The following is a 25,478-nucleotide window of genomic DNA, read 5'->3' as shown; positions in this document are numbered from 1 at the left end:
TTAAATTTTTTTAATGTTTATTTATTTTTGAGAGGGAGAGTGAGACGGAGTGTGAACTGAGGAGGGGTAGAGAGAGAGGGAGACACAGAGTCAGATGCAGGCTTCAGGCTCTGAGCTCTCAGCACAAGGCCCTATGTGCGACTCGAACTCACAAACCGTGAGATCATGACCTGAGCCAAAGTCAGCCGCTTAACCGACTGAGCCACCCAGGGGCCCCCAAAGCTCAGACTTTAAAAAACTAAATATCAGTAGGATTTTTTTTAAAAACTCAAGCTAACATTAAGTAATGTTTAGACCTTTTCTGTGTTGTCTCTTGAGTTCTCCTGAATTGTTAACAGAGAACTGGAGGGTCTCATACATACCCCCTCTAGTCTTAGAAGGGGCAGGAAGGTGAGAAAGGGGGGGTCGCATGGAAGAAGGTGCTTAGGCATTAACAGGCACAGAGGTGGGTGTGTGAGCAGAGGTGGGGCAGAGGTAGAGGGTGCCGGCTGAGGGACGGGGGGCAGGGTGGGACAGTCACTCTGGGCTTTTTAGGCACATAAACATCTTTTTTGCTCCCGTGTCTATCACTTGCAACCAGAAGAGCTCTTAGAATATTCCTCTCGGTTCTGCTTCACTCTGCATCGAGTCCACTTTCCACTCTGTGCTTCTGAGTCTCAGACTTAATTCTCGAAGCTCCAAATGCAGCAGGAAGTCAGAGCCTCTCTCCCCGCCAACGCCAGCAAATGGCCTGAAACTGGGCTTCCTTAGGAAGGCTTGAGTCGGTTGCCCATTCCTAATGGGTTAAGAGCCTAGGAATTGCCAGGGTCATGTCCTTTCCCCTACACCTTCAGGGGCAAGGAGGACAGGTGGGGAGCTGACCCATGGGCCTTGAGGGCCTCACAAGGACCTGGACATCTGCTTGCATTGCGATGAGACCAGTTGTGAGATCGAGCCTGGCATCAGGCTCCATGCTGAGTATGGAGGCTGCTTGGGATTCTCTCTCTCCCTCTCTCTCTCTCTCTCTCTCTTCCCCACCCCCCACTCATGGTCTGTCTCTCTTTCTCTCCCCAAATAAATAAGTAAACATTAAAAAAAAAAATGAGATGAGACCAGTGAAGGTCAAAGTCATCGGGACCAGCACTGGGTGTGGAAGCCAGGCATCCGGGCCCTCTACTTCCTGGAACACCGTCTTGGCACTTTGCGTTATGTTGACCCGCCCAAAGTGTGATTCTGCAGGTTTTGAAAATGCACATCTGCCAGGCCCAGTCTCTAGCCTCTGTAATCTCCCCATAGTGCTGTCCTCAGCCTTGGGACCAAGCCTAGATAAGCCTCCCTGGGCCTGCCCATCAGGTACCAGCAGAGAAAGCACAGTGTCACCTCCCCTGGGTCTCACTGGGCAATATATAGGGCTTTCCTATGGTGGAGGGTGGGGGGAGGGCTTGGAAAACCCTGGAACAAAACTCCTAATCCTCATTATAGCTACCAATTACTGAGGATTACCAAATGCCAGGTACTGTGCTAAGTTCTTCCACGGAAGCCTCACACATCCTGCTGAAGTATTAACAGCCCATTTTACAGAGGAGGGAGGGGAAGCTCCACGAGGAAGCAGCTTGCTCAGTGACACGGCCAGGATGTGGCAGAGGGCAGCGGACTAGTCTGTCTGACTCCAGAGGCCATGCTCTCAAGTCACGGCCCCTCTGTTCCCAGGTCCCACTTCAAATGCATCTCTGGTCTCTTGTCAAACGTTTGTGACCTTTTTTGGGGCGCCTGGGTGGCTCAGTCGGTGAAGCATCCGACTTCGGCTCGGGTCACGATCTCGCGGTCCGTGAGTTCGAGCCCCGCGTCGGGCTCTGTGCCGACAGCTCAGAGCCTGAGCCTGCCTTGGATTCTGTGTCTCCCTCTCTCTCTCTCTGCCCCTCCCCCACTCAAGCCCTGTCTCTCTCTGTCTCTCAAAAAATGAATAAGCGTTAAAAAATTTTTTTTTAAAACCCCATTTTTGACCTTTTTCATCAGATAGGGTTATACGATAGGCAACGGAGAACAGTATCCATTTGGTTCCAAACGCTGCATTGTCAATCCATTCAAATGCTCCTATCCAAGTTAATGCTGGCAATGTCAAAGCTACAATGGTTATTATTTGAAAGAACATACAATAACAAGTGTTGGTGAGGATGCAGAGAAACTGGAACGGTTGTGCACTCTTGGCGGGATGTGTGATGGTGTGCTCACTACGGAAAACAATACAGGAGTCCTCAAAAAATTAAAAATCACATTGTTCTCTGTATTTTTATTTTTATTTTTATTTTTTAAGTTTATTTACGTATTTTGAGAGTGTGTGTGGAAGAGACAGACAAAGCATGAGCAGGGGAGGGGCAGAGAGAGGGAGAGACAGAACCCCAAGCAGGCTCACGCTGTCAGCACAGAGCCCGACACGGGGCTCAAACTCGCAAACCATGAGATCATGACCTGAGCTGAAACCAAGAGTCAGATGCTTAACCGACTGAGCCAGCCAGGCGCCCCATGTACTTTTTAAATTTTTTTAAAGGTGAAGAAAGGAAAAAGGACCCGCCCGATGTTCTGATCACAGTGCAGTAAAAACGAAGAGTGGAGATGAAAAGGTATCTGAAATGCAAATCAGATTGTATGGATAATTAACATTTTTGACCTTCTAAATCGCTCAGATCAGGTGGACATCGAAACCAAAAATTCAGAATACTTAGGAAAAAATGCAAAAATGAGACCACACCGTTTAAACCTGTGGAATTTGGTCAAAATATCCTCGAAAGAACATACAAGGGCGTTAATAACTTCTTCTAAAAAAAAGATGCTTAAATGCAATGTGGGATCCGGGACTGGATCCTGGAACAGAGAGGACGTTAGTGAGGAATGTAGTGAAAGGGAATACAGTCTGTAGTTCGTAATTTGGTACCAAAGTTAATTTTTTTTACTTTCAACAAATAGAAGATGTCATTATTAGGGGGAGGTAAATGGAGGGTCCGTGGAAACTTTCTGTAACATCTTGGCAATTTTTCTGCAAATCTAAAATTATTTCAGAATAAAAAGCTCAAAGAACAAGATGGCAGTTTATAGCTACACGGGCGTCGAGAGGAAAGGCATGGAGCATCTGCTCGGCAGCGAGGATCCTGGCGAAGCAGTGTGGACTTGAACCCTGAGCTGGGGCACTGGCCTCCTGATCCCAGTCCTCTGGCCATGCCACTGGGAGCAGCCCCTTGGGGGCCAGTTCTACAGTGTGCTGGGAGCTGCTGCTCGAAGCTCCACCCACAGCCCACCCCCTCCAAGAAAAATATGGGAAGATTCTTAATTTTATTCTAATGAACTACTTGGATTCCAAACTATATGAGAATAGAGAACATAGCGTAAAAATTAACAATGTTTTGGGGGCACCTGGGTGGCTCAGTCGGTTAAGTGTCCGACTTTGGCTCAGGTCATGATCTCATAGTTCGTGAGTTCGACGAACTCTGACGGCTCAGAGCCTGGAGTCTGCTTCGGAGTTTGTGTCTCCCTCTCTCTCTGCCCCTCTCCTGCTCACGCTCTGTCTCTCTCTCTCTCTCTCTCTCAAAAGTAAATAATCATTAAAAAATTTAAAAAGTTAACAATCTTTATGTGTGTGTGTGGCTGATGCAAAATCTAAACAAGCCTATTGGTTCTAGTAGAGTAGTAAAAGAAGAAAAGACCTTGACAGACACACTTCGTGGTTAACAGCACAGATTCAGGAAAGACTATAAGGCTCAATTCCTAGTTTCACCTGTTTGATTTGGGCAAGCTACTTAACCCCCGTCTCACTTTTAATATGTGCAACAGGAATGATGGTATACCTACCTCGTGGGGTTGCCAGGAGTTAAAATACATAAAGACAAAAAGTGCCAAGAACGATTCCAGAATTATATAGTCAAGGCTGTGTATTAGTTGGCTTTTATTATTAATATCATCCCAGGATGCAATGTAGCAAATCGTATGGATAGATTTAAGAAGAATCGCATAGTTTTATTGGTAGATGCCAAGAGTATCTGATTAAATTCAAATACGCTTCTCATAAAAGCTCCCTGAGATCTAGGAAAACAGTGACATTTATTGAATGCGATAAAGAATATGTATCAAATATTGACAATAACTACTTGTGGATAAAGAGGGTGATGTGAAGCCAGATCATAGATTCTCTTTTCCACCATTCATTTAAAAAAATTTTTTTTAACATTTATTCATTTTTTGAGAGACAGAGAGAGAGCACAAGCAGGGAAGGGGCAGAGAGGTGGGGAGACATAGAATCCGAAGCAGGATCCGGGCTCTGAGCTGTCATCATGGAGCCCGATGCGGGGCTTGAACTCATGAAACGCAAGATCATGACCTGAGCGGAAGTCAGACACTCAACCGACTGAGCCACCCAGGCGCCTGCCCCATCTTTCCCACCATTCATTAAGTGAATATTTATCAAGACCACAGGGGGACCCCTTGCTGACGATGCAGCAGTAAAGAGCTTGCTGGGTCCTGCTTTCCCAAGCTTACATTCTAAAGAAAAAAATCCAAGAGACTGATAAGTGCTATGCAAAACATTACAATGGGGGGGGGCGTGTCCAAGTGACCAAGCAAGTGACACTATGCTGAGATCCAAGTGAGAAGGATGAGCTGTGCCGGAGACCAGGAGAAAGGGCATCTCAGCCCTGAGAACAGCCTCCCCCAGGGCTCTAAGTGGAGGTCAGCTTGGAACGAAAGGCCTGGAAACAGAAAGAAGGACCAAGCACAAAGGTATGAAGATAGTGAGGATTTAAAAAAAAATTTTTTTTAATGTTTATTTATTTTTGAGAGAGAGCACAAGCAAGGGAGGGGCAGAGAGAGGGGGACAGAGGATCTGAAGCGGGCTCTGCTCTGACAGCTGTGAGCCCAATGTGGGACTCAAACTCACGAACCACGAGATCATGACCTGAGCTGAAGTCGGATGGTCAACCGCCGAGCCACTCAGGCGCCCCATCCAAGTGCTTATGAAGAAGGGGAGCGACTGGAACCGGCATTCGTTGCCAGTGAGAATGTTAACGGGACAACCAGTCTACAAAACAGTTTGGCAGTTTCTTCTGAAGTTAAATATACACTTAGCAAATGACCCAGCAATTACACTCTTGAGTATTTATCCTAGAGAAATAGAAGCGTATATGCACACAAAAATCTCTACAGTTGAGTATTCATAACAGCTTTATTTGTAATAGCCAAAACCTATGAAAAAAACCCACATGGCCTCCACCAGGAAAGTGGTTAGACACGTGGACATAAGCCATCCACGCCATGGGGCACGACTCAGAAATGAAAAGGAACAAACACGATCCACCTCACCTCAAGCTCATTAGGCTGAGTGAAAAGAGTCAATCTCCAAAGGTTACACCTTGAATCATTCCATCTAGGTATTTACCCAAAGGATACAAAAATGCTGATTCGAAGGGGCACATGCCCCCCCAATGTTTATAGCAGCGCTATCAACAATAGCCAAATTATGGGAAGAACCCAAATGCCCATCAACGGATGAATGGATAAAGAAGATGTGGTTTATATACAATGGAATAGTACTCGGCAGTCAGAAAGAATGAAATCTTGCCATTTCCAACTACGTGGATGGAACTAGAGTATGTTATGCTAAGCGAAATAAGTCACCCAGAGAAAGATAAGTATCATCATTTCACTCATACGTGAAAATTAAGAAAAAAAATAGATGAACATAGGGGAAGGGAAGCAAAAATAAGATAGAAACAGAGAGGGAAGCAAATCATAAGAGACTCTTAAATACAGAGAATGAACTGAGGGTTGTTGGAGGGGATGGGCTAAATGGGGGATGGGCATTAAGGAGGGCACTTGTTGGGATGAGCACTGGGTGTTATAGGCAAGTGGGGAATCATTAAATTCTACTCCTGAAATCGTTATTACACTATATGTTAACTAACTTGGATTTCAATAAATTAAAAAAAAAGAATAAGCATACTAAAAAATGATTCTTTTAACAAAAGTGCCTATGAGGTTAGATCCTAGCCAATAAAAAACAAAACATTCTCTAAGTAGCAAATTATGGTGATGGAGACAGATTGGTGATTGCCAGGAGTTAGGGATGGGCTGGTTTGGACTATTAAGGAGTAACTCAGGGACTTTCCTTGTGGTGAGGGAACAGTCCTGCATCCTGATTGGTGAGGATAACTCAAATCTACACATGTGACCAAATTGCCAAGGACCATTTACGCGTACACACTCACAGAAGTGCCTGTAGAAACTGGTAAAATCCAAATAAGCTTCAAAGCTTACTTAACGGGATTGTACCAATGACAATTTCCTGATTTTGACAATCCACTGTGGTTATGTAAGATATTGAGGGAGGCTGGGTGAAGGGTGCGTCGGATCTCTGTACTAATTGTGCAACTTCTTGTGTGTCTTAAACTATTTCGAAAGAAAAAGTTATAATTTTAAGATAAGATATACCTGAAATACAGGAAAATATAACTGCTGCATATGTAATAGAAAGAGAGGTACATTCCAAAACAAATAGCGCTCCTATAAATCAATAAGAAAACGATGAAGGTTGTGCCTGGGTGGCTCAGTCGGTTAAGCGTCTGACTTCGGCTCAGGTCATGATCTCGCGGTTTGTGGGTTTGAGCCCCGCGTGGGGCTCTGTGCTGGCAGCTCGGAGCCTGGAACCTGCTTCAGTTTCTGTGTCTCCTTCGCTCTCTGCCCCTCCGCCGCTCGCGCTCTGCCTCTCTCTCTCTCTCAAAAATAAATAAACATGAAAAGAATTAAAAAACAATAAGAAAACGATGACTAACTCAACCAACGGATTGACAAATACTAGGAAATTCAGAGAAGAAATATAAATGGACCTTAGATAAGTATCCATGTGTCCATATTCAATCTCACTAATAATCAAATAAATTCAGATTAAGAACAACAAGCAAATATTAATTTCCAGCCATACAAGATTTATGGCCAGGACAAAGGGACACTTCCATTCACGGTCAGTGAGTGTAAACTGGCCAATATTCTAACAGGCAGCTTGATGGCACTGACCCAGATGTTAAAAGTTTTCACCATTTGACCGAGTACTTCTCGGAAATACAAAGATCCAGGAAATACAAAGGAAATACAAAGATCTACATTGCAGTGTTGTTTATAATTTTTTTTTTAGTGTGTATTTATTTTTGAGACAGAGAGAGATAGAGCGTGAGCGGGGGAGGGGCAGAGAGAGAGGGAGACACAGAATCTGAAGCAGGTTCCAGGCTCTGAGCAAGCGTTCAGCACAGAGCCCGACACGGGGCTTGAACCCACGAACCCACGACCCGTGAGATCACGACCTGAGCCAAAGTCGGAGGCTCAACCGACTGAGCCACCCAGGCGCCCCTGCAGCGTTGTTTATAGTAGTGAAAAATTGGAGGTGACAGAAATGTTTGTTACAGGCGACCGGTTAGACAAATTACAATAATGGCCACTAATATTCATCGGGTGCTTTTGACGTTCCGGGAACTTCTGTAAGTGTTTCACATTTATTGATTCATTTAATCCTCACAATAATCCTATGAAGAAGGTTCTAGATACTGTTAGGCTCGTTTCACAACCGGGGAAACTGACATGCACTAGCAAGTGGGGAAGCTGGGATTCACATCCAGGCAGCCTGGCTCTAGACCCGCACCCTCAACCAAAGACCACACTTCCAGGCCCTAATGCGGAGGAATGTGCAGGTATTTTAAGTGAGACGATCAGCATGTATGATAGGATCCCAGACAACAGTGTGTATATAAAAAAAAAAGTTCTGACGTTATCTTTGGGGCTTGTTGTTATGGGCAACATGTACTCTTTTGTTTATACATTTTTATATTGTTTGAATTTTTTTACAATAAAAACATACCATGTTTATAATTGAAAAGCTTGTAGGGATATTGAAAGGTAACTGATCAAAAATTTAAGAGAGAGAGAGACACCAGGTAGGAATTCAACAGCCTCAGGGCACTTTTTCCCACCCCCCACCCCACCCCCCCGCCCCCCAATCCCCTCAGCAGCCCTGGGAGGGTGTCCCCTCATCAGGCTGGGGCTCCTTTTCCCCGAAGGTGAAGGTGAAATCTGGAGAAGTGGTAAGTCTTTGGCTCAGGGTAGGTAGGGGGCCACCCTCTCCAGCACTCTTCAGGGCTGGCCCTTCCCTGAGCAGCTGACACTGCCCCAGGGGAACAAAACCACTTCAAAAGAAAAACAACAAACTGGATTCCAAACACCATCAAAAACTGGAGATTAGAAGGGACAGACCAAGAATTTAAAATACGCACAACAAACATACAGAAGTCTGTGGATTTAAGGTCCTAAAATTCACACAGGTCAGGCTTTCAAAAATGCTAATATTTGCAACACGGTGGATGTTATATCCCCGGCAACGAGTTAATCTTAGGATGAAAAACTTCGAAGGTCAGTTGAGTGTGTGCAAAGGGGGGCATACCGCTTTTCAACATCGTTTGGGGGGCTACCGAAGCAAAAAGAAAACCACAGATCCCGAGCCGGCTTGCCTGATCCTGGCCTCTTGATGTTTGCTGAAGCTCTGAGTCTGCACGGCTGTCCAGGATGCAGAGCTCTGCCAGGCTGTGAGGCAAGAACTGTCTGTATTCTGGCTAGAAAGCAATTTTTGTTTTAAAGTTTATTTATTTATTTATTTTTTTAATGTTTATTTATTTTTGAGAGAGAGGGAGGGAGACAGAGTATGGGGGGGGGGGTGGCAGAGAGAGAGGAAGACACAGAATACAAAGCAAGCTCCAGGCTCCGAGCTGTCAGCACAGAGCCTGACGTGGGGCTCGAACTCACAAACCCACCAGATCATGACCTGAGCCCAAGTCGGGAGCTTAACCCACTGAGCCACTCAGGCGCCCCAGAAAGCAGTTTCTTGGTTGGGATCAAGCTTAAGAGGATCTCTCTCTTTGGCAGAAACAGAAATAGGGTCACTTTGTGGTAAACACCCACATCAAAAAGCTCCATCTATTTGGGGTAAGGGGGTGGGGAGGTGGGGGAGAGCTTCCTGCTTAACCATTTCCTGTCCAGGTCTGAGTGAACTACACAGAAACTACAGAGTTCTAGCTTAAGGGGACTGGAGGAAAGCAAGGAGCCACCCCCTGGGCTTAAGATGCTGCCATGCACACGGCCCTGATTTATGTCTGAGTCCGGTTAACAGTTAACTTGTTGTGTTAAATGACAAAAATTCAGCCGAGTACATGTTAAATATTTAACTGGCCTTATTAGTTGATTTATCAATCAAGCAGCATCCCATCTAGCAAGCAGAGGGGAGCACCATCAAGCTGCAGAAAAGGGAAGATTTTTAAAGGTAGAAAGGGAGTACGAAAAAGAAAATTACTAGCAAAGAATCCCGTTTCAGGCTAGGCCGTCCTCCCAAGGGTAACTAACTGAAAGGGTCTATCTGTAACGTTCCTAGTGCGATCAGTAAATTCCAGGTTTACTGGTTAAAGGTTACGTTCCGGGGTGTGTGTGGGGCGGGGGGTGAGGGGCGGGGGAAATGTTGAAACTGTAGTTAGGTTAGGTATTAAGTCTTGGTGTGCTGACCTGGGAATCTTAATAGGAGTGATTCCGTTTGGGGCCTGAGTTTTTCTTTGTAACAGCCGTCGATACTAAAATTCTAAAGAGCTAACGTTTAATCTAAGAAGAGACACTCTTTTTAGCACATGCTAGTACCCTTAGAACAATGAAAAAGTGAATTTCAAAGACACCTTCCTGCTCATTAAATAAGAGAAAGTCTAGGCTTTTGACCCCAAGGCCATGTTTAACCCGAGTTGGCAAGGACAGTGTGTGAATTCTCTGGAGATGCCTCCTGGGGCGGCTGGGACTCACGGTCCAGGTTCATGACTTCTTTGCCAGGAGGCCTCGTCTTCCTTCTTCGTGCAATTCAACGAAGTTTGCCACCTGGCCAGCCTCCTTCCTCCCCACCCCCACGCCCAACCTGACTGCCTAGGAGGCGCGTCCCAACAGGGTGAACGACGCCTAGGAGGGGAAGGAGGCAGCTCACAACCTATTAATGGCCCAGGGCATGGAGAAAGCATTCGAGGTGCCAGCCCAGATCAGGCACACGCTGGCACGCCTGGCATCAGGAGGAGAGGCCACTTTAGCGTGCATTGTTCCCAAAGCCTCAGATCACATGCCCGTCCGGGGAATCGATGCTTCACGGGGACAGGAATTAGGCCGGGAGGCATGGGGGGCTTTGTGGAGTTGAGACCCTTGGGTCTGGTCTGGCCCCCTTTTCCTGGTGAGCCACTCCTTCATTTCCTTGGAAGAAGCCTTGCTCCCACTCTTAATGGCCGGGCACGCATCAGGAGGGCCCTCTGGGAGGTGTGGGAGGCGAGGCTTCTGTTCTGCTCATCTGCACTAAGGACCACTGTGATGGCCGTGGGGAGGAGGCAGAAAAAAGACGGGGACAGAAGGAGCTGGAATAACGATCAGGTCTGTGGGTAACTAGGGATCTGGAAATGAACGCAGGTAGGAAACTGGGAAAACCACAATAGAATAGCTTCAGTTTTCTATTTCAAGAGACTAAGAAAGGTCAGCCAGCTAGCTAAATGGAGAGGACGGAACTTCCATAAAACGCCTTTAAGGCGCTTTAAATATTCTACTCTATTTAATCCTTAGAAGAACCCTGTGCTGGGGGGGGAATGATCGTGCCCATTTTATCAGTAAAGCAACAGGCTCAGAAGTATCAAGTGGCTTGTCCAAGGTCATCTAATAAATAAGAAGCGATGCTGGGGTTCCCATCTGAACCCAGGATTGGTCCCTTCACCCCCCTACACTGACCAAGCCTAAAAGCAGCTGAACGTCTAGAAAGTGAGTCATCAGAGCTTTGTAGGATTGACTTGCCTGGGCTTTGCTTTCCCCCTCCTGAAGTTATTATTTAGCGAAAATGCATGGGTGGTGAGTGTGGCTTCCGGGATTTCGTCTCTGCTGCTGCCTCGCCATCACCCCTCCCAGTCTGCCCTCCTCACTGACGCAGGATTTACTCCTCCTTGCAAGCCTATTTGCATAAGTTGTTCTAAGTCGGCCAGTTCAGAGTCGCATTTAAAGCTGCTGTCCCCTCTCCCTCCAAACACACACACACATACCCCACTGTATCTAGAAAGAAGTCAATATTGTGGCCCCATTATCCAGGGAAGGAGGCTATTAAGAAGAAATTATCAGTAATAAGCCAGCAGGAAGCTGAGGTTGGTCACGAGGAAATAAACTTATCCTGGGCCTGCAAAATTGTGGCCTTACGTTCTTACTTTTCTCTCTTTTTCAAGTCAACCCATGGGAAATCCTCTTTCAGACGTAGCCTGGAAGGGGCAGAATTTGGACTTCAGAGAGGGGGGCGGGGCTCGACCTGGGAGCAGGAAGATCAGAGCAGGGGCTTTCAGGAAAGAGGGGAAAGGCCTTGGTGGTCAGGCTCTGAAGGAGGGAAAGATAGGGCCCTGGGGTCACCTTGGGAGGGGGGGCATTTTCACAAGAGATACGTGGAGAGGGAGGTCCAGGGGCAGGTTTTCTGTGGTTGGCAGAGGACTGGAGGGTGGAAAGAGGCTGACTCAACCCCACCCTCAGCCCACGGCCCCACTCTTGAAATCCCACAGCTAACGAGTCACACTTGGGATGAAGTATTCAGTTTTCCAGCTTCCCTCCAATGCATTTTCCTCAACAGAGGATTCTGAGCATCCTGAAGATGTGGAAGGGGAAGGTCAAGTTCAGAGGGCTGAAGGGGATGCTCTGGAGCCACACGATTTTGAGAAGGGCTGACCTTGCTTCCTAGTGATTGGGAAACAAAAAAAACTCCATGGGCAGGAGGGACAGATGGGATTACATAAATCCCATGAAAGCTCCTGAACAGAATATTTATCTATCTATCTATCTATCTATCTATCTATCTATCTATCTATCATCTATCTATATGATGGAATATTATGCAGCCTGAAAAATAAATGAAATCCTAGGGGTGCCTGGGTGGCTCAGTTGGTTAAGCGTCTGGCTTTGGCTCAGGTCATGATCTCATGGTTCACGCGTTCGAGCCCAGTGCTGGGCTCTGTGCCAGCAGCTTGGAGCCTTGAGCCTGCTTCGGATGCTGTGTCTCCCTCTCTCTCTGCCCCTCCCTGCCTCTCACTCTTTCTCAAAAATAAATAAACATTAAAAAAAAAAAAAAAAGCTGATGAGTTAGCTCAGTTGGTTAGAGCGTGGTGCTAATAATAATAAAAAAATGATTAAATGAAATCCTAACACATACCACAACATAGATGAAACTTGAAGATGTTATGCTAAGTGAAATGAGCCGAGCACAAGAGGACAAATATTGTAAGATTCCACTTATCGGAGGTACTTAGAGCAGTCAGGTTCGGAAAGACCGAAAGTTGGGTGGTGGTTATGACAGGCTGATGGGCGGGTGGATGGGGATCTAGTCTGTAATGGGGACAGAATTTCAGTTTGGATGATGAAGAGGTTCTGGAGACGGATTAAGTACAATAGTGTAATGTACTTAACGGCACTGATTTGCACCTTGAAAAAGGTTCAAATGGTAAATCTTGGCTTATGTATATTTTACCACAAGAAAAAATAAGCTAAATCTAATAAAGCCTATTTATTTCTTTATTTTGACAGAGGGGGAGTGTGCGCACCCAAGTGGAGGAGGGGCAGGGAGAATCCCAAGCAGGCTCTGTGCTGTCAGCACAGAGCCCAACACAAGGCTCAACACAGGTCACAAAAAGCGAGATCATGGCCTGAGCCGAAATCAAGAGTCAGATGCTTAAACCACTGAGCCACCCAGGTGCCCCTCTAAATAAAGCCTTTAGTGCAAACTCCCATTTTACAGTACATACAGGGGTTAGAAAAACAAATTGACACTATGAAGACACAATCAGGCAAATGTAGAATGTACAACATTCTACAAGAAAACTGGCCTAAACTTCAAAAAGTCAATGTCATCGAGAAAAAAAAAAATAGAGTTGTTCTAATTAAAAGAGACTAAAAAGACACAATAACCAAATATAACATGTGTACTTAAAACCAACAAACTGGGCACCTGGGTGGCTCAGTCAGTTAAACATCCAACTCATGATTTCGGCTCAGGTCACCATCTCACTCTGGTCAGATCGAGCCCTGCCTCCAGCTCTGTGCTGAGCATGGAGTCCGCTTAAGATTCTCTCTCTCTCTCTCTCTCTCTCTCTCTCTCTCTCTCTCTCTTTCTCCTTCTGCCCCCGTTCCCTGCTTTCTCTAAAAAAATAAAACGGACAAACTAAAAGCCATATTTGAAACGATGGGGCGGATTTGATTATGGGGTAGATATTCGGTAATATTAGGGAATTCATGTGAGTTTTCTTAGATGTGAACATGCAGTTGTGGTTATGTTCGAGAAGGTCCTTACTTTCGGGAGCTATCTGCTGAAATCTATGGGGGTGAAGCGGCATGGCATCTGAAACTCACTTTCAAATGATCCAGAAAAAATAAGCCTCACACACCCATCGAGGCGGATAAAGCAAACGTGGCAAAATGGAAACGACTGTTGACCCCTCGGTGGTGGATGAACACTGGAGAGTTCTTGCCGTTTTTGTCTGCTGAAACGTTCCTAATAAAAAGTCGGGGGAGAAAAGTTCTGGCTGCGCAGTTTTAGGAGCTGTGTGACCTTGGGCAGTCTCCTTGTCCCCCTGGCCTTAGTTTCCTCACCTAAAGTACAGGGCTAAAAACCCCTCACCCCGTCAACAGTGTAAGCCACCCGGCCCCAGGTGCCCAGCGGCTGCGGGGTGGTATTAGTCGTTAGTATTGACATTGGAATTGTGAGGACAGTCCCTAGCACGGTATCTGGTAAGTGAGCAGCGGCTTTGGGAAAACCACTTGGGCTCCCCGGGCCAGCCTCTCCACCTGGGGAGGAGGATGGGGAAGCAAGCGGTCCCTTAGGGCCCCCCTAGTAAACGCGCAACCGCTCGGGGCGTGACCGCTGCAGCGCGGGCCTCGGAAGTGGGGGCGGGGCTTGCAGGTGGGCGGGCGTGGGAGCCCAAAGCCCGAAGGAGCGTTGCCCGTCGGAAGCCGGGGGCGGAGCCTCTCGCTTGCCGACCAATCCGGAATAGGTGCCAAAAAACCACAAAAAACCGGCGGAGAAAAGAAACAGGAAAGATCTCGGCGGATACCTGCTGCCTAGCGCTTGGCGCCGGGCATCCTGTTCAGGTGACTGGGCCGCCTGGTCTGGCCGCTCCTCTCTCTCTCTGTCTCCAGTCCCCGGGGCAAGAGAGGGGGCACGGCGGACCAGAAGCCCGGCCCGGCGGTCTCCTCGGGCGTGACCTCTGAGCAGAGTCACGTTGCTTTCTGCGCGGGCTTCCTCTTGTAAAGTGAGAGCAGTAAAAACCCGCCGGAGGCAGGACGGGACGTGCCCAAGTGACTCAGAGTTGGGAGGCAGTGAAGGGGAGAATGGCGACCTTGCCTCCCGCCTCGTGGTACTGCTCGTCTTTCCCAAGTTTTCTACAATGCACACGTGTTATTTTGGTGGCCAGCAAAGTTAAGCTAAAAGTGAAGTCATAATTTCTGGCTAGCTCAGTACTACTTTATGGTTCCTGTACCTACAGAGAGTATAACAGGAGCTAAAAACAAGCACGTGGTGCCTGAGACAGCAACCGACAAGGAGAACTTGGGTTACTGATGACGCGAAATTGGAATGTGAATTGGGTATTAGAGGACACCAAAAAATCCTTGGTAACTTTATTAGATGCAATAGTGGCTTTATCAGCCATAAAATTATCACTAAAAATATCCATTCGGGAGCTGGATCAAATTAGATGAACTTGACAATGTCTGGGAATTGCTTTAAAACTAAGGATGCTAGGGGTGCCCGGGTCGCTCAGTCAGTGAAGCATCGGACTCTTGATCTTGGCTCTGGTCATGATCTCGGGGGTTTGTGAGTTTGAGCCCCGCTTCAGGCTCCTTTGGGCTCCATGCTGACAGTGCGGAGCCTGCTTGGGATTCCCTCTCTCCCTGGCTCTCCGCCTGTCCCCTGCTCATGCTCGCGCGCTCTATTTCTCAAAAATAAAAATAAGTAAACTTAAAAAAATTAAAAGTAAGGATGCTAGGTCAAAGTTTTAGTCGTTGCTTTGTCTTAAGAGATGTGATTATCCTTGATTTTTCTCTGAGGCTTGAGACTAAACACAGTATGTATGTGGTACTTTAAGAAATGGCAGAAGTAAACCTAAGTCAGGAGGGCTCTTCCCTACCTCTGACCTCTTTAAAGTATACTATATCTGGAAAAGACTTTGTAAAAAATTCAAGCGTTTCTCTTTGTGACAGCTCTAAGACTGCAGGTGTTGGAGCTTTCCCAAGTGAATCATTTATTTCTTGGATCTTAAAACATTTTTCTTTTCATTTCGGGCATTTTGCCACTTGCAGGGCAAATGTCTGTGGCAAATCTGAAAAACCAAAGTAAAATAAAAACTTAATAAATTCATGTCCCCACCTTCACCCAATGCACGTTTTCAATCTCCTTTTCAGGCTACTTGCTGCCCAATTAACAGTAAATGAGTTTCGAGTTCTTCATTCTCTGAACTTTCAGGATTTTTGGCTCCGTTTCCAATTTTAAAAAATGCATTGGGGACAGTGGCCTGACAACCCACACAAGTTCAATGGGAAATGTACCAAAGGCCTTCGCTGTCATTTAGTTAACTAAGCGTTACAAAGGGCTGCGCATTTTAGAACAATTATCTCATTTAATCTCATTTTATTAATAATCCCACAGGTTCGGTACGGCGACAAGTCCCATTTTACCGACGAGGGGACTGAGTGTTTTAGGCAGGTGACATGTCCAAGTGACACAGCAACTGCACCTCGGGACCCCGTCGCCAGCGGCCCTAATCGCTAGGCAGCACGCTTGTCGCCGACCCCCCCCCTCCCAAATTTACCGGGACTCGAGGACCCCTAGCCCCCCACCCAGGTACACGTATCTAAACGGGCGCAACCACGAGCTTCTCTTGCAGCCAGGGGCGTTTTCAGACATTTGCACCAACCTCATTTGCAAAACCACTCGCCCGGACCCGCGAAAACGGTTCAGGGGTGGGGGAATCCTCTCCCGCTCCGGGCGGCCTCCAATCGCGTTGCTGCATTCAATCCGAGCCGCTCCCGGAGGAGTGAGTCCCGCGCGCGCCACAGCCACCGGGGCGCGCGGGGGCTGCAGCCTGTGTCCGGTGGGGCCCGCAGGGAGCCGGGCGGCGGCGCCCCTAGCCCGGTCCACGGGTCCAGGGGACCCGGGGTGGGCCCGGGGACGGGGGTCCCGGGGGTCCCGGGGGGTCCCGGGCGGCTCGGCGCTGCAGCTCCCGCGCGGCTCTCGAACGGCTGACGTGGGGCCGGGTGCATCCAATGGGAAGGCGGCGTCTGGCCACGCCCACTGAGCGCGCAGCCCCGCCGGGGGGCTTTTAAAAGCCCGCGCGGCGGTGCGGGGGCTCCCAGGACCCGCGCGCCGCCTCGCCCGCCTCGTCCGCTCCCTGCCGCCGCCGCCACCACCATGCTCTCCGTCCGCGTCCCGCTCGCCACCATCGTGGACCCGCAGCAGCCGCAGCAGCAGCTTCAGCTCTCGCCCTTGAAGGGGCTCAGCCTGGCGGACAAGGAGAACACGGTGAGGACGCGCGGGCCGGGCCGGGGCGGCGGGGGTCTCCTGGGACGTGGGCATGCCCCCTCACCGCGCGTCTCCCCGCAGCCCCCGGCCCTCAGCGGGAGCCGCGTGCTGGCCAGCAAGACCGCCCGGAGGATCTTCCAGGAGCCCGCCGAGCCGGTGAGTGGGGGTCTGGCCGCCGGCTGGGAAGGGGCCTGTGGGGGCGGGGCGCTGCCGGCAGGGGACGCCAGCCGGCTCTTGGCGCCAAAGCCTCATTGTTTCCTCTGCCGTTTCAAACCCTAGCCCCTCCCCGGCCCGCGCTCCTTTCCCGCCAAAGCATTCCCTCCCTGGCCTGCCACACACTTCCGTAGATTTCCTCCTGTCCCTCTGGTACCTCCCGGTTGTGTTCTATGGAAGATACACGTGTGACAGCTGACATTTACACACTGAACCACATGAACTTGCCGACCACTGGGCGCACTTGGCCTGAAGAAATGGCAATTTCATGTGGGACGCCCTACAATTCGTATTTCCATTACCCCCTCGCCCGGCAGAAAACTAAGGTGCTTGTCCCCAGCGTGGAGGATGAGCCACTGCTCCGAGAAAACCCTCGTCGCTTTGTCATCTTTCCTATCGAGTACCATGATATTTGGCAGATGTATAAGAAAGCGGAGGCTTCCTTCTGGACAGCCGAAGAGGTAACGAGGATCAGGAACCGGGAGACTTAAAAAGGAAGTTTACGCGTTGCCCCCCAACTCTTGAGGCGGACCCCTGCCCTAGCGGTTATGCCTTGGCTGGAGATATACTTGACTCTTCCTCTGGTTCCTCTTGGGGATGGCTGCCCACGGAGGATGTGAGCTGTTCTCACTGGCAAAGGGAGTTCTGGATGGGAGGGATGTTACCGATCAAGCCGTGTTCGTAGACTTAAAAGGTTTAAGAACCAAGTATATAGGTGAGGCCCCGTGTGTGTAAACCCCTTGTGAAACTTCTCAACTTCAGGTGGATCTTTCCAAGGACATTCAGCACTGGGAGTCCCTGAAGGCAGAGGAGAGATATTTTATATCGCATGTTCTGGCTTTCTTTGCAGCGAGTGATGGCATAGTAAATGAGAACTTGGTGAGTTTCCAAACAACGTCTGCTTTCATTCACTTCAAGACTTGAGAGAATGTCCTCTTCCCTCACCTTTAACATTGTCCCGCCCTGATATATGTGTTTGTAAGGTCATAGTTCTATTACATGGAATTTGCTGTTTTATAATATGCTCTGCAGTTGTTTTCTTCCTCATGGGTATCTCTCTGCCCCCTGGTTCTAGAGAAGCTCAAAGACCATGTTAAGTGCTAGCCATGGGTTTACTCCTCGTGGCTGTGGCATTGCTTTTCTTTTTGTGGCTTTGCTCTTCCCATAACTTGATTCCATGTATGTCTTGCTGTGAGTGGGGCCTTCCTGCAATGAGTTAGGAAAGAATGAACTGATGAGCGTTCGCAGAAACCCTGTAACACAGGCGTTATCTCTTTTCCTGATTTGTACAATGAGCGTGTGGCATGAAATGTCCAGCGGTACCACAGCACAGTGAAGAAGTATTCAAGTAGAAACAAACCTTGTAATGGTACAAAGGGAGTGTGATGGATCTGGGGTCCTGGGGCTGAGTGGCTTCTCCTCAAGCTGCACTGTGATGTTTTACCACTAGGTGGAGCGGTTTAGCCAAGAAGTTCAGATTACTGAAGCCCGCTGTTTCTACGGCTTCCAAATTGCCATGGAAAACATCCATTCTGAGATGTATAGTCTCCTCATTGACACTTACATTAAAGATCCCAGAGAGAGGTGAGTATTTGGGTGGAATGCCAACGTGTTTAGGACTCACTTATTGTTACCCTGTTGCAAGTTTTTGAGCTTACGTAGGGATAGACAATGACACTAATGGCTAAGCAGGCAAATCCCTACCTCGCGTGGTCACGTCTGCTCTGAGGAAGAGGCCTAAATTGACGTTAGGAGCCAGTCACTTACAAACAAAGTTAGGCGGTTACTCCGTTTTCTTGTTGGTCATTCTAAGACCTCGAAATAGAAGGGAGACGAGTTACATAATGATGTGCAGGCAGTTCACCATTAGGTGAGTTTCGGCACAGAACTGTTTGACCAGAGCGATGGTTTGTTATGGGATCCCAAAGGGGGAGCTTAAGGCCCACCTTACGTTTTGAAGATTGGAGAGGAGGAGAAAGTTAGCAATGGCTGCCTGAGTGCTCTGGGTACTAAGAGCTCAGGAGGGGAGCCTCGTGTGGAGCAGAAGTCTTAAAGCTGAAAAGCAGACTCTTGTAGATTACCGGGGAGAGTGTGAAGAGGGAAGGTGAGTGACGACTTGGTAGGGCTAGCAGGATTGGGGAAACGCTTTGGGGGTAAAAACATTGTGGACAGAAATGAGAAAAGATAGGGGCTCCTGGGTGGCTCAGGCGGTTGGGTGTCTGACTTCCAGCTCAGGTCACTATCTCGAGGTTAGTGAGTTCGAGCCCCACGCGGGGCTTGCTGCTGTCGGCCTGTCAGCGAAGAGCCCGCTTCGGATCCTCTCTCTGCCCCTCCCCCACTCGTGCCTTTTAAAAACATAAATAAATGAGAAAAGACAAAGGTAGGCATAACTGGGATGAATAACCAGAAGGGGCAGGATCAGGAAAGTCTGATGGTTAAGCTTCAAAAGCCAGGGAGAGGCAGACCCAGGTCTCCAACAGAGCATGTGGACATGGAGAGAGAGTGAAGGGAGCCCCACCGTCTGATGACCTTGGCTTCAGAAAACAAGGTCACCTGATAAGGAATGGGCTGGGGAATTTGCAGGCTCCCAAGCTGAGCACAGGGATACACTGGAGGCGGAAGAGGCTAATAAAGACCCAAGTAAGTGTGGGGCCAGTCGATTTTCTTTCCTGACCTGGGCTCATCAGTGAGGCATAGAATTCTAGTAGGAAGCAATCTCAGGTTGTTTAGTTTATTGGCTTTAATTGTTTTATTATATCCATATGGCACTTGGGGCCCATATAATTGGCCTGATGTTATAGTCTGGTGGTGGACGGGGTGTCGAGGAAGATAATGGTCAGCATAGCTTAAGTAGGCTTAGCAGTTAAGATTTTATGGCTTTTCACGTTTAAAGATAGGGCCTATGAACCTTGTCATGACCTGGACTTGATATAATTAAGCTGATAAGTGCTCTTGGTGTAATGGACTAAGGCTTTCGATGTGCGTAGATCTCGGGGCTCCCTGTGAATTAAAGAATACTTAGGTCTGTATTAACAGGAACCAGATGAATGCCGAGATTTTAAAAAACACTGGGGGAAAAGCAAAAACAGTAATGAGAAAACATTTTCAGGTTGAGTCTTGATTTGGCCTTCGTTCCCAGTGTTGTTCCCTAGATGTTTGTGATAGGAGATCTTTGCTATAATTGCTGACGCTCTGGGTGCCTACTAGGGAATTTCTCTTCAACGCCATCGAGACGATGCCTTGTGTAAAGAAGAAGGCGGATTGGGCCTTGCGTTGGATTGGCGACAAAGAGTCTACCTACGGTGAGGACCCCTTTGGCCCCACTTACACCTGAGCTTCATCCTCTGGTGACGGTCACTGGCTTGTGAGCCCTTCCTGTGCACGTGCTCGGTTGCCCACTAGAACTATGTCGATGTTAACTCTTCCGCAGGAGAGCGGGTTGTGGCCTTTGCTGCAGTGGAAGGAATCTTCTTTTCTGGTTCTTTCGCGTCGATATTCTGGCTCAAGAAACGCGGCCTGATGCCTGGCCTCACGTTTTCCAATGAACTTATTAGCAGAGATGAGGTGAGTCTAATACACACAACAGGCTAATCTGCACCCCAAATATCTACAACTCTTGGGTTCCCTTCAGGGAACTCAAGACAACAGATTGCCTTATATCTACATTTAACATGTGAGTTCAGTGATACCTGTATTTGGCAGAGAATGAACACTACTTTCATTTTACTGGAAGGTATTTGTATTCTCAATACATTTATATGTCCGCTGCACTGTAGGTGAGGGGATGTTGTATTATTTTGGCCCGGTAGCCTATCTGTGACCCTAGTGTATTTCGCAGTGGGCTGAGCATCCTGATGAAGTGAGAATCCATTCTGGTCCAGTGTATGTCTTTGAGTGCCATTGGATTAAACTGGAGAGGAAGGTGGAGTATGTCCAGATGTTCTGATTTAAGTCCAGTCTGAAAGGCACGGGCCACGAACCCTGCCATACTTGGAGCCCAATGAGCAGATCAGACAGCTGATCATGCCTTGTAAGATGCTCTGCCTTCCTGTAGGGGAAGATAGGGATTACTTGGCCTTAGGACTCACAGACTCGATTCACTGGAAACTGCACCACTGGTTTCCTGAGCATTAGGTCGTAAATCTCAAAACTAGCCTGGCCACTGAGTTTTGCCTTTCCTGCCAGGAACTGTGGCAAAATTAGAGCTCCTGGCTGTAGAAAGAATGCTGTAGAAAGAACGCTTGGAGCAGAAGTCCTGTGCCATCCTTGGCTACCTCACGGAGCAGCAGGGCCGGGACCTGGCCTGCTCTTGCTACCTGGGTAGCAGCATGGAGGGCCTTGCGTACAGACGGGCCCGCCTTGGCATGGGCAGAGCAGATGGCCGTTGGATTCTTCTTCCCTTTTTTTGACAGTTAAAGTGCTTGTAGTATGGGAAGATGTACGAGGGGAATGCAGAAAAGGGTAAAGCCATTTCCTGTTGCATGTTAATGATAAAGGTCTGGCGTTACAGTGATACTAAACCTTTTTTTCCTAGGGTCTACACTGTGACTTTGCCTGCCTGATGTTCAAACACCTGGTCCACAAGCCTTCAGAGCAGAGAGTGAAGGAAATTATTATCAATGCCGTTAGGATAGAACAGGTGGGTTTTGCATCAGGGTCTCTTCGTGCTTGCTAGAAGATGTCTTTATTTGTGCTACTATCTTACTGAGAAGCTCTGTTTTGGTCCCTAGGAATTCCTCACGGAGGCCTTGCCAGTGAAACTAATTGGGATGAATTGCACTTTAATGAAGCAGTATATTGAATTCGTGGCAGACAGACTTATGCTGGAGCTAGGTTTTGGCAAGGTACAGTATTGTTTATAGCCTTCTGGTTCTCCCGGAAACTGGTGTTCCGTATTCAAATTTTGCTGTGGACCTTTTCAGGTTTTCAGAGTAGAAAATCCATTTGACTTTATGGAGAATATTTCACTGGAAGGGAAGACTAACTTCTTTGAGAAGAGAGTAGGCGAGTATCAGAGGATGGGAGTGATGTCAAGTCCAACAGAGAATTCTTTTACCTTGGATGCTGACTTCTAAGTGAACGAAGATGTGCTCTTATGTTGCTGATTCCTCCCCCTCCAACCCTTCTCATCAAAAAAAAAAAAAAAAAAAAAAAATCAGCTACTTGAAGTGAATCAACTAGCTACACTATGAATCACCAATAGTGTTCATGAATAGTATTGTTAAAACTGTGTAGCTACCTCGTACGCAAGCCTGTTGATTAGTGATGCTAGTTGTCTCCCCTAGAAAGAAGCATGGAAAAAAGCTACTTGGGTTCTTAGGAAAGAGCTTGGCCGTGTTGGGCTTTTGCAAGCACCCTGGCTGTCCGTGACTTCATGGCTCTTAGCAATCATGGCTCAAGGTGTGGGGACTCTCTGAGTCTGACCCGGCAGGATTAAACAGTTGCTACAAGGCCCTTGGGAGGGGGTCAGCCTTGGTGCTTCAAAGCAGATTTTAAAGTTTACTTACTGCTTTGTATATAAAATTGGCACTTTACACACAAACCTATTTTGTACTGTTGAGGTAAAGGCCTGATTTGACCTAACTTGGTTTCTAGACCAAACGCAGAGCATTCTGTTGACCACTAATGGGAGCCAGTTCGGGATTTTTTTACTAGGTGACCCACGTCTGCCAAACCTGTGCAAGTCGAGCATGTTATTTCTACTCTTTATTTCCTTTAACGACTTGAGGTGCTTTGTGATCAGCTTTAAAGTCAGTCCTGCACATACCGCTGGGTGTTAGCCAGTTGGTGTCCCAAAGAAGGCAGGTTGCGTTTTATATAAATACAGGTCAGGTCGAGTATGGTGGGATCAGAGGGGACAGGAGCTTCCAACTTAAATCATCAAGGATTAGAATGTGATGTGAGTGGGCTGCTGGTCACATGGGGGTGCAGGAGGAGCAGTTTCTGTCTATTTCTCAAACCGTATTTCCCCCAACTTTGAGTTCTTGTGAAAGACCCTTAGGTCCTTTGCTCTAGGATCGGAGGTAGCACCGTACGTTGAGTCTTCAAACGATCCTTGAACAAAATGACCCACTTGAGGTCTTACTCCAGTTAAGTGGCCAAAACCAGGACTGAAATTGGCTCCCTGAAAAGTTGGGGCATTTATTCTGATTTGCTTTCATGTGTAAGTAGGTACCGTTGACTTCATCCTTTCATATTTGCTACATGCTTTTTAAATTAGGAAATGTCATTTTGCTGTATATGCCCGATGTATCTGTGGTTCATGTTTTGAAATAATTGCCCGGCACCGCGGTTCATGATCGAAGTGGATATTGTTCAGTGCACTTACTTCACTTCAGTGCCTGCCTAAATCTGAGCATTGCCTTGTCGGATTCCTGACCTTCAGGAGAAAATTAGAGTTGCGTGAGCTATAAATACATGTTCTATTCACATATTAATTTTAGAATGAAGTACAGAATAATATACCTAATAAGGCTAGTTTGAGGCAACCTGCCTTTGTTACCCCTGTCCCCCAAGCCCCCCCCAAAAAAGGAGAAAACCGGCCAAGATGCTACATGGAACGTGAAGGAGGATACGCACCAATCCTTCGGCCACGTTTGTTACCGTTGTATTGTGTTGGCTGATCCCTGGCCCTGTTCCCTTGTCTGTTTTCTTCATTTGTTGTATAAATTGTCAAATAGTTGATTTAAGCACTTCTGTAAGAGGGGCTTCCTGTCTTTTAAATTATTGTTACCTAAAGTCGGTCCAGATTGTGTGGTTTTTACACTTGTGCAACACAGAGGTGAATAAACATTCTGCCCCGCGTGTCAGGTGCATGCAGCTCGAAGCCGGAAGCGGGTCTTGGGATTCTGCCTCCTTTGGCGTGCAGTGTAAGAATTTCTGCCAGCTCAGATTCAGTTTCCTGATCTGTTTAAAGGGAAACTGGTGTTAGCCTAAAGCACTTAGAAGTCTCAAAACTGAATGCTGCACAGGTGTGCTGCACTGTTCTCGCATCTGTTCCTTGATAAGATTTGCATTTCAGTTTAGGAAGAAAAAAGCCTTTCATGAAGGCTCGGGAGTTCATTTGCTTTCCATCCCATTTTGGGGCGGGGACTTTCCTAATGCCTGTTCTGGCACAAGGTCTCTAAGAAACGGGTCTGCCTGAAAGGTGATGGTCAAAAGCATCAACTACGCTGCACGCGGAGTTTGTAAGCCCGGACCGACTGGGTTTAATTTCCCAGCAACCCTAAGCGAACCACTTCTCGGCCTCAGTTTTCCCATCTGCTAAACAACAGGCGGTGGGACCAGAAGGGGCTAACGATCTCCACAGCTTTGTGCTTCCTCGTCTCATCAACTTGACCTGCATGGACTTCTTTGTAGTCTTGGGTTGGTCCCTCTGTCCATAAATGGCCTTGCCGGGCCTGCCTTCTTAAAGCGTCTTTGAAATCGTGACCTGTGTCTTGTCTGCCACTTTAACCCAGCAGGTAGAGGTGGGCAGGGGGTCTGGCCCGCCCTGCGCAGCTTACCTTTATTCTCAAGCAAGAAGCCGATGCGCAAGTGAATCTGAATGTTAGTGCTGTGGTCGCGGAACCAGGGCAGGGAAGGAGCAGCAGAGCTTGAGGTGGATGAGCACTTAGGAGAGGCGTGTGGAGGGGGTGACCTTGTTTCTCTGGAGGAGGAAGGGATGGGAGACTTCCGCGGAGAAGGCACATCCAGGTCCTTGCCCGTCCCCCTGTCTCAGCATGAGACCTCCAAGGATCAGGCCCTGGAGAAATAATTTGAGCGGGGTATTTGGTGTGGGTAATGTCTTGGGGGCAGGCATGTTCTGTGTCTTAGAGGAACGTGATCTTTGCCCTTTCCACCCGAGGGGCACTCGGAATGTCATTTGACTTGTCAGGTTGGTGGCAGGTCCACCGTGGGTGTTTGGGGCAGCCATGCTCTCGGGACCAACTCCAAATGGCTTCCCTGTGGGTCACCTACAGTCACACTTGCACCTGCCGTCCCACCTATGCCAGCTACCTTCTCTAGAACAGACCCATAGAGGGTCTGCATCAGTTAAGTGCAGTCGGGCCACTGAGTCAGAATTGCCCACCCTGGCCTGTGATCCAGCCTGAGCCCTGGCTCCTGACATAGCTGGAGCTGGACGGGTATCTAATGCCATGCGGCCAGGGAGCTGACTGGCTGTGTGTGCTGTTGAGGGTGAATAGCTCTGCCAGTGTTGGTCCAGAGATCCAGATAATGGTTTAGTTCTGCAGAGTAATACAGTCCTGGCTCCCTGGGGTGTGGCTGTAGCTTTGAGGGAGCAGGATTGTATGGCGTGGCTTTTGTGGCTTTTGTCGGCCCAGGGAAAGCTAATAAGCCCCCCAGCCCCACCCCACTTCTGTGGAGGAGGGTACCCTCCCGGTGTACTCCGGGCACTTGAAAAAGAGAACGGTCAGTGACGGCCCTTGTCGTTCCTGGGAGGGGATTCTGGACACCAGGATGTTTTACGACGAGAATGGCTGACCCTGCTGCCGGATGTAAGGTTCAGGGACCACAGTCCCCTTGGCCTGGCTCTAAGGACTGGAGTGGTTCCAGCAAGAGAGCAGACGGAGGTGATCTGAACACCCTCCGGGCTTCAAACACACCAGTGATCACAAGAGTTAAGTGGGTAACGACTTGCTAAGAAAGGGGAATTTTC

The 25,478-nt window shown here is 48.1% G+C and overlaps 1 protein-coding gene across 1 annotated transcript; it reads left to right on the top strand.

Annotated features, from left to right (window-relative positions):
- The first annotated feature begins 16,332 nt into the window (after window positions 1-16,332).
- Window positions 16,333-23,652, top strand: RRM2 (ribonucleotide reductase regulatory subunit M2). Its single transcript, XM_042982513.1, has 10 exons — window positions 16,333-16,606; window positions 16,688-16,762; window positions 17,137-17,280; window positions 17,582-17,698; window positions 18,270-18,403; window positions 20,027-20,121; window positions 20,250-20,383; window positions 21,354-21,458; window positions 21,550-21,663; window positions 21,742-23,652. Exons 1-10 carry the CDS (start codon window positions 16,496-16,498, stop codon window positions 21,892-21,894), a joined length of 1,182 nt encoding a protein of 393 aa, XP_042838447.1. The 5' UTR covers window positions 16,333-16,495; the 3' UTR covers window positions 21,895-23,652.
- Window positions 23,653-25,478: the final 1,826 nt, after the last annotated feature.

This window comes from Panthera tigris, chromosome A3 (assembly GCF_018350195.1).
Source record: "Panthera tigris isolate Pti1 chromosome A3, P.tigris_Pti1_mat1.1, whole genome shotgun sequence".
NCBI classification, from domain to species: domain Eukaryota; kingdom Metazoa; phylum Chordata; class Mammalia; order Carnivora; family Felidae; genus Panthera; species Panthera tigris.
The sequence above is the reverse complement of the archived record's forward strand: the minus strand, read 5'-3'. Positions and strand labels throughout refer to the sequence as shown.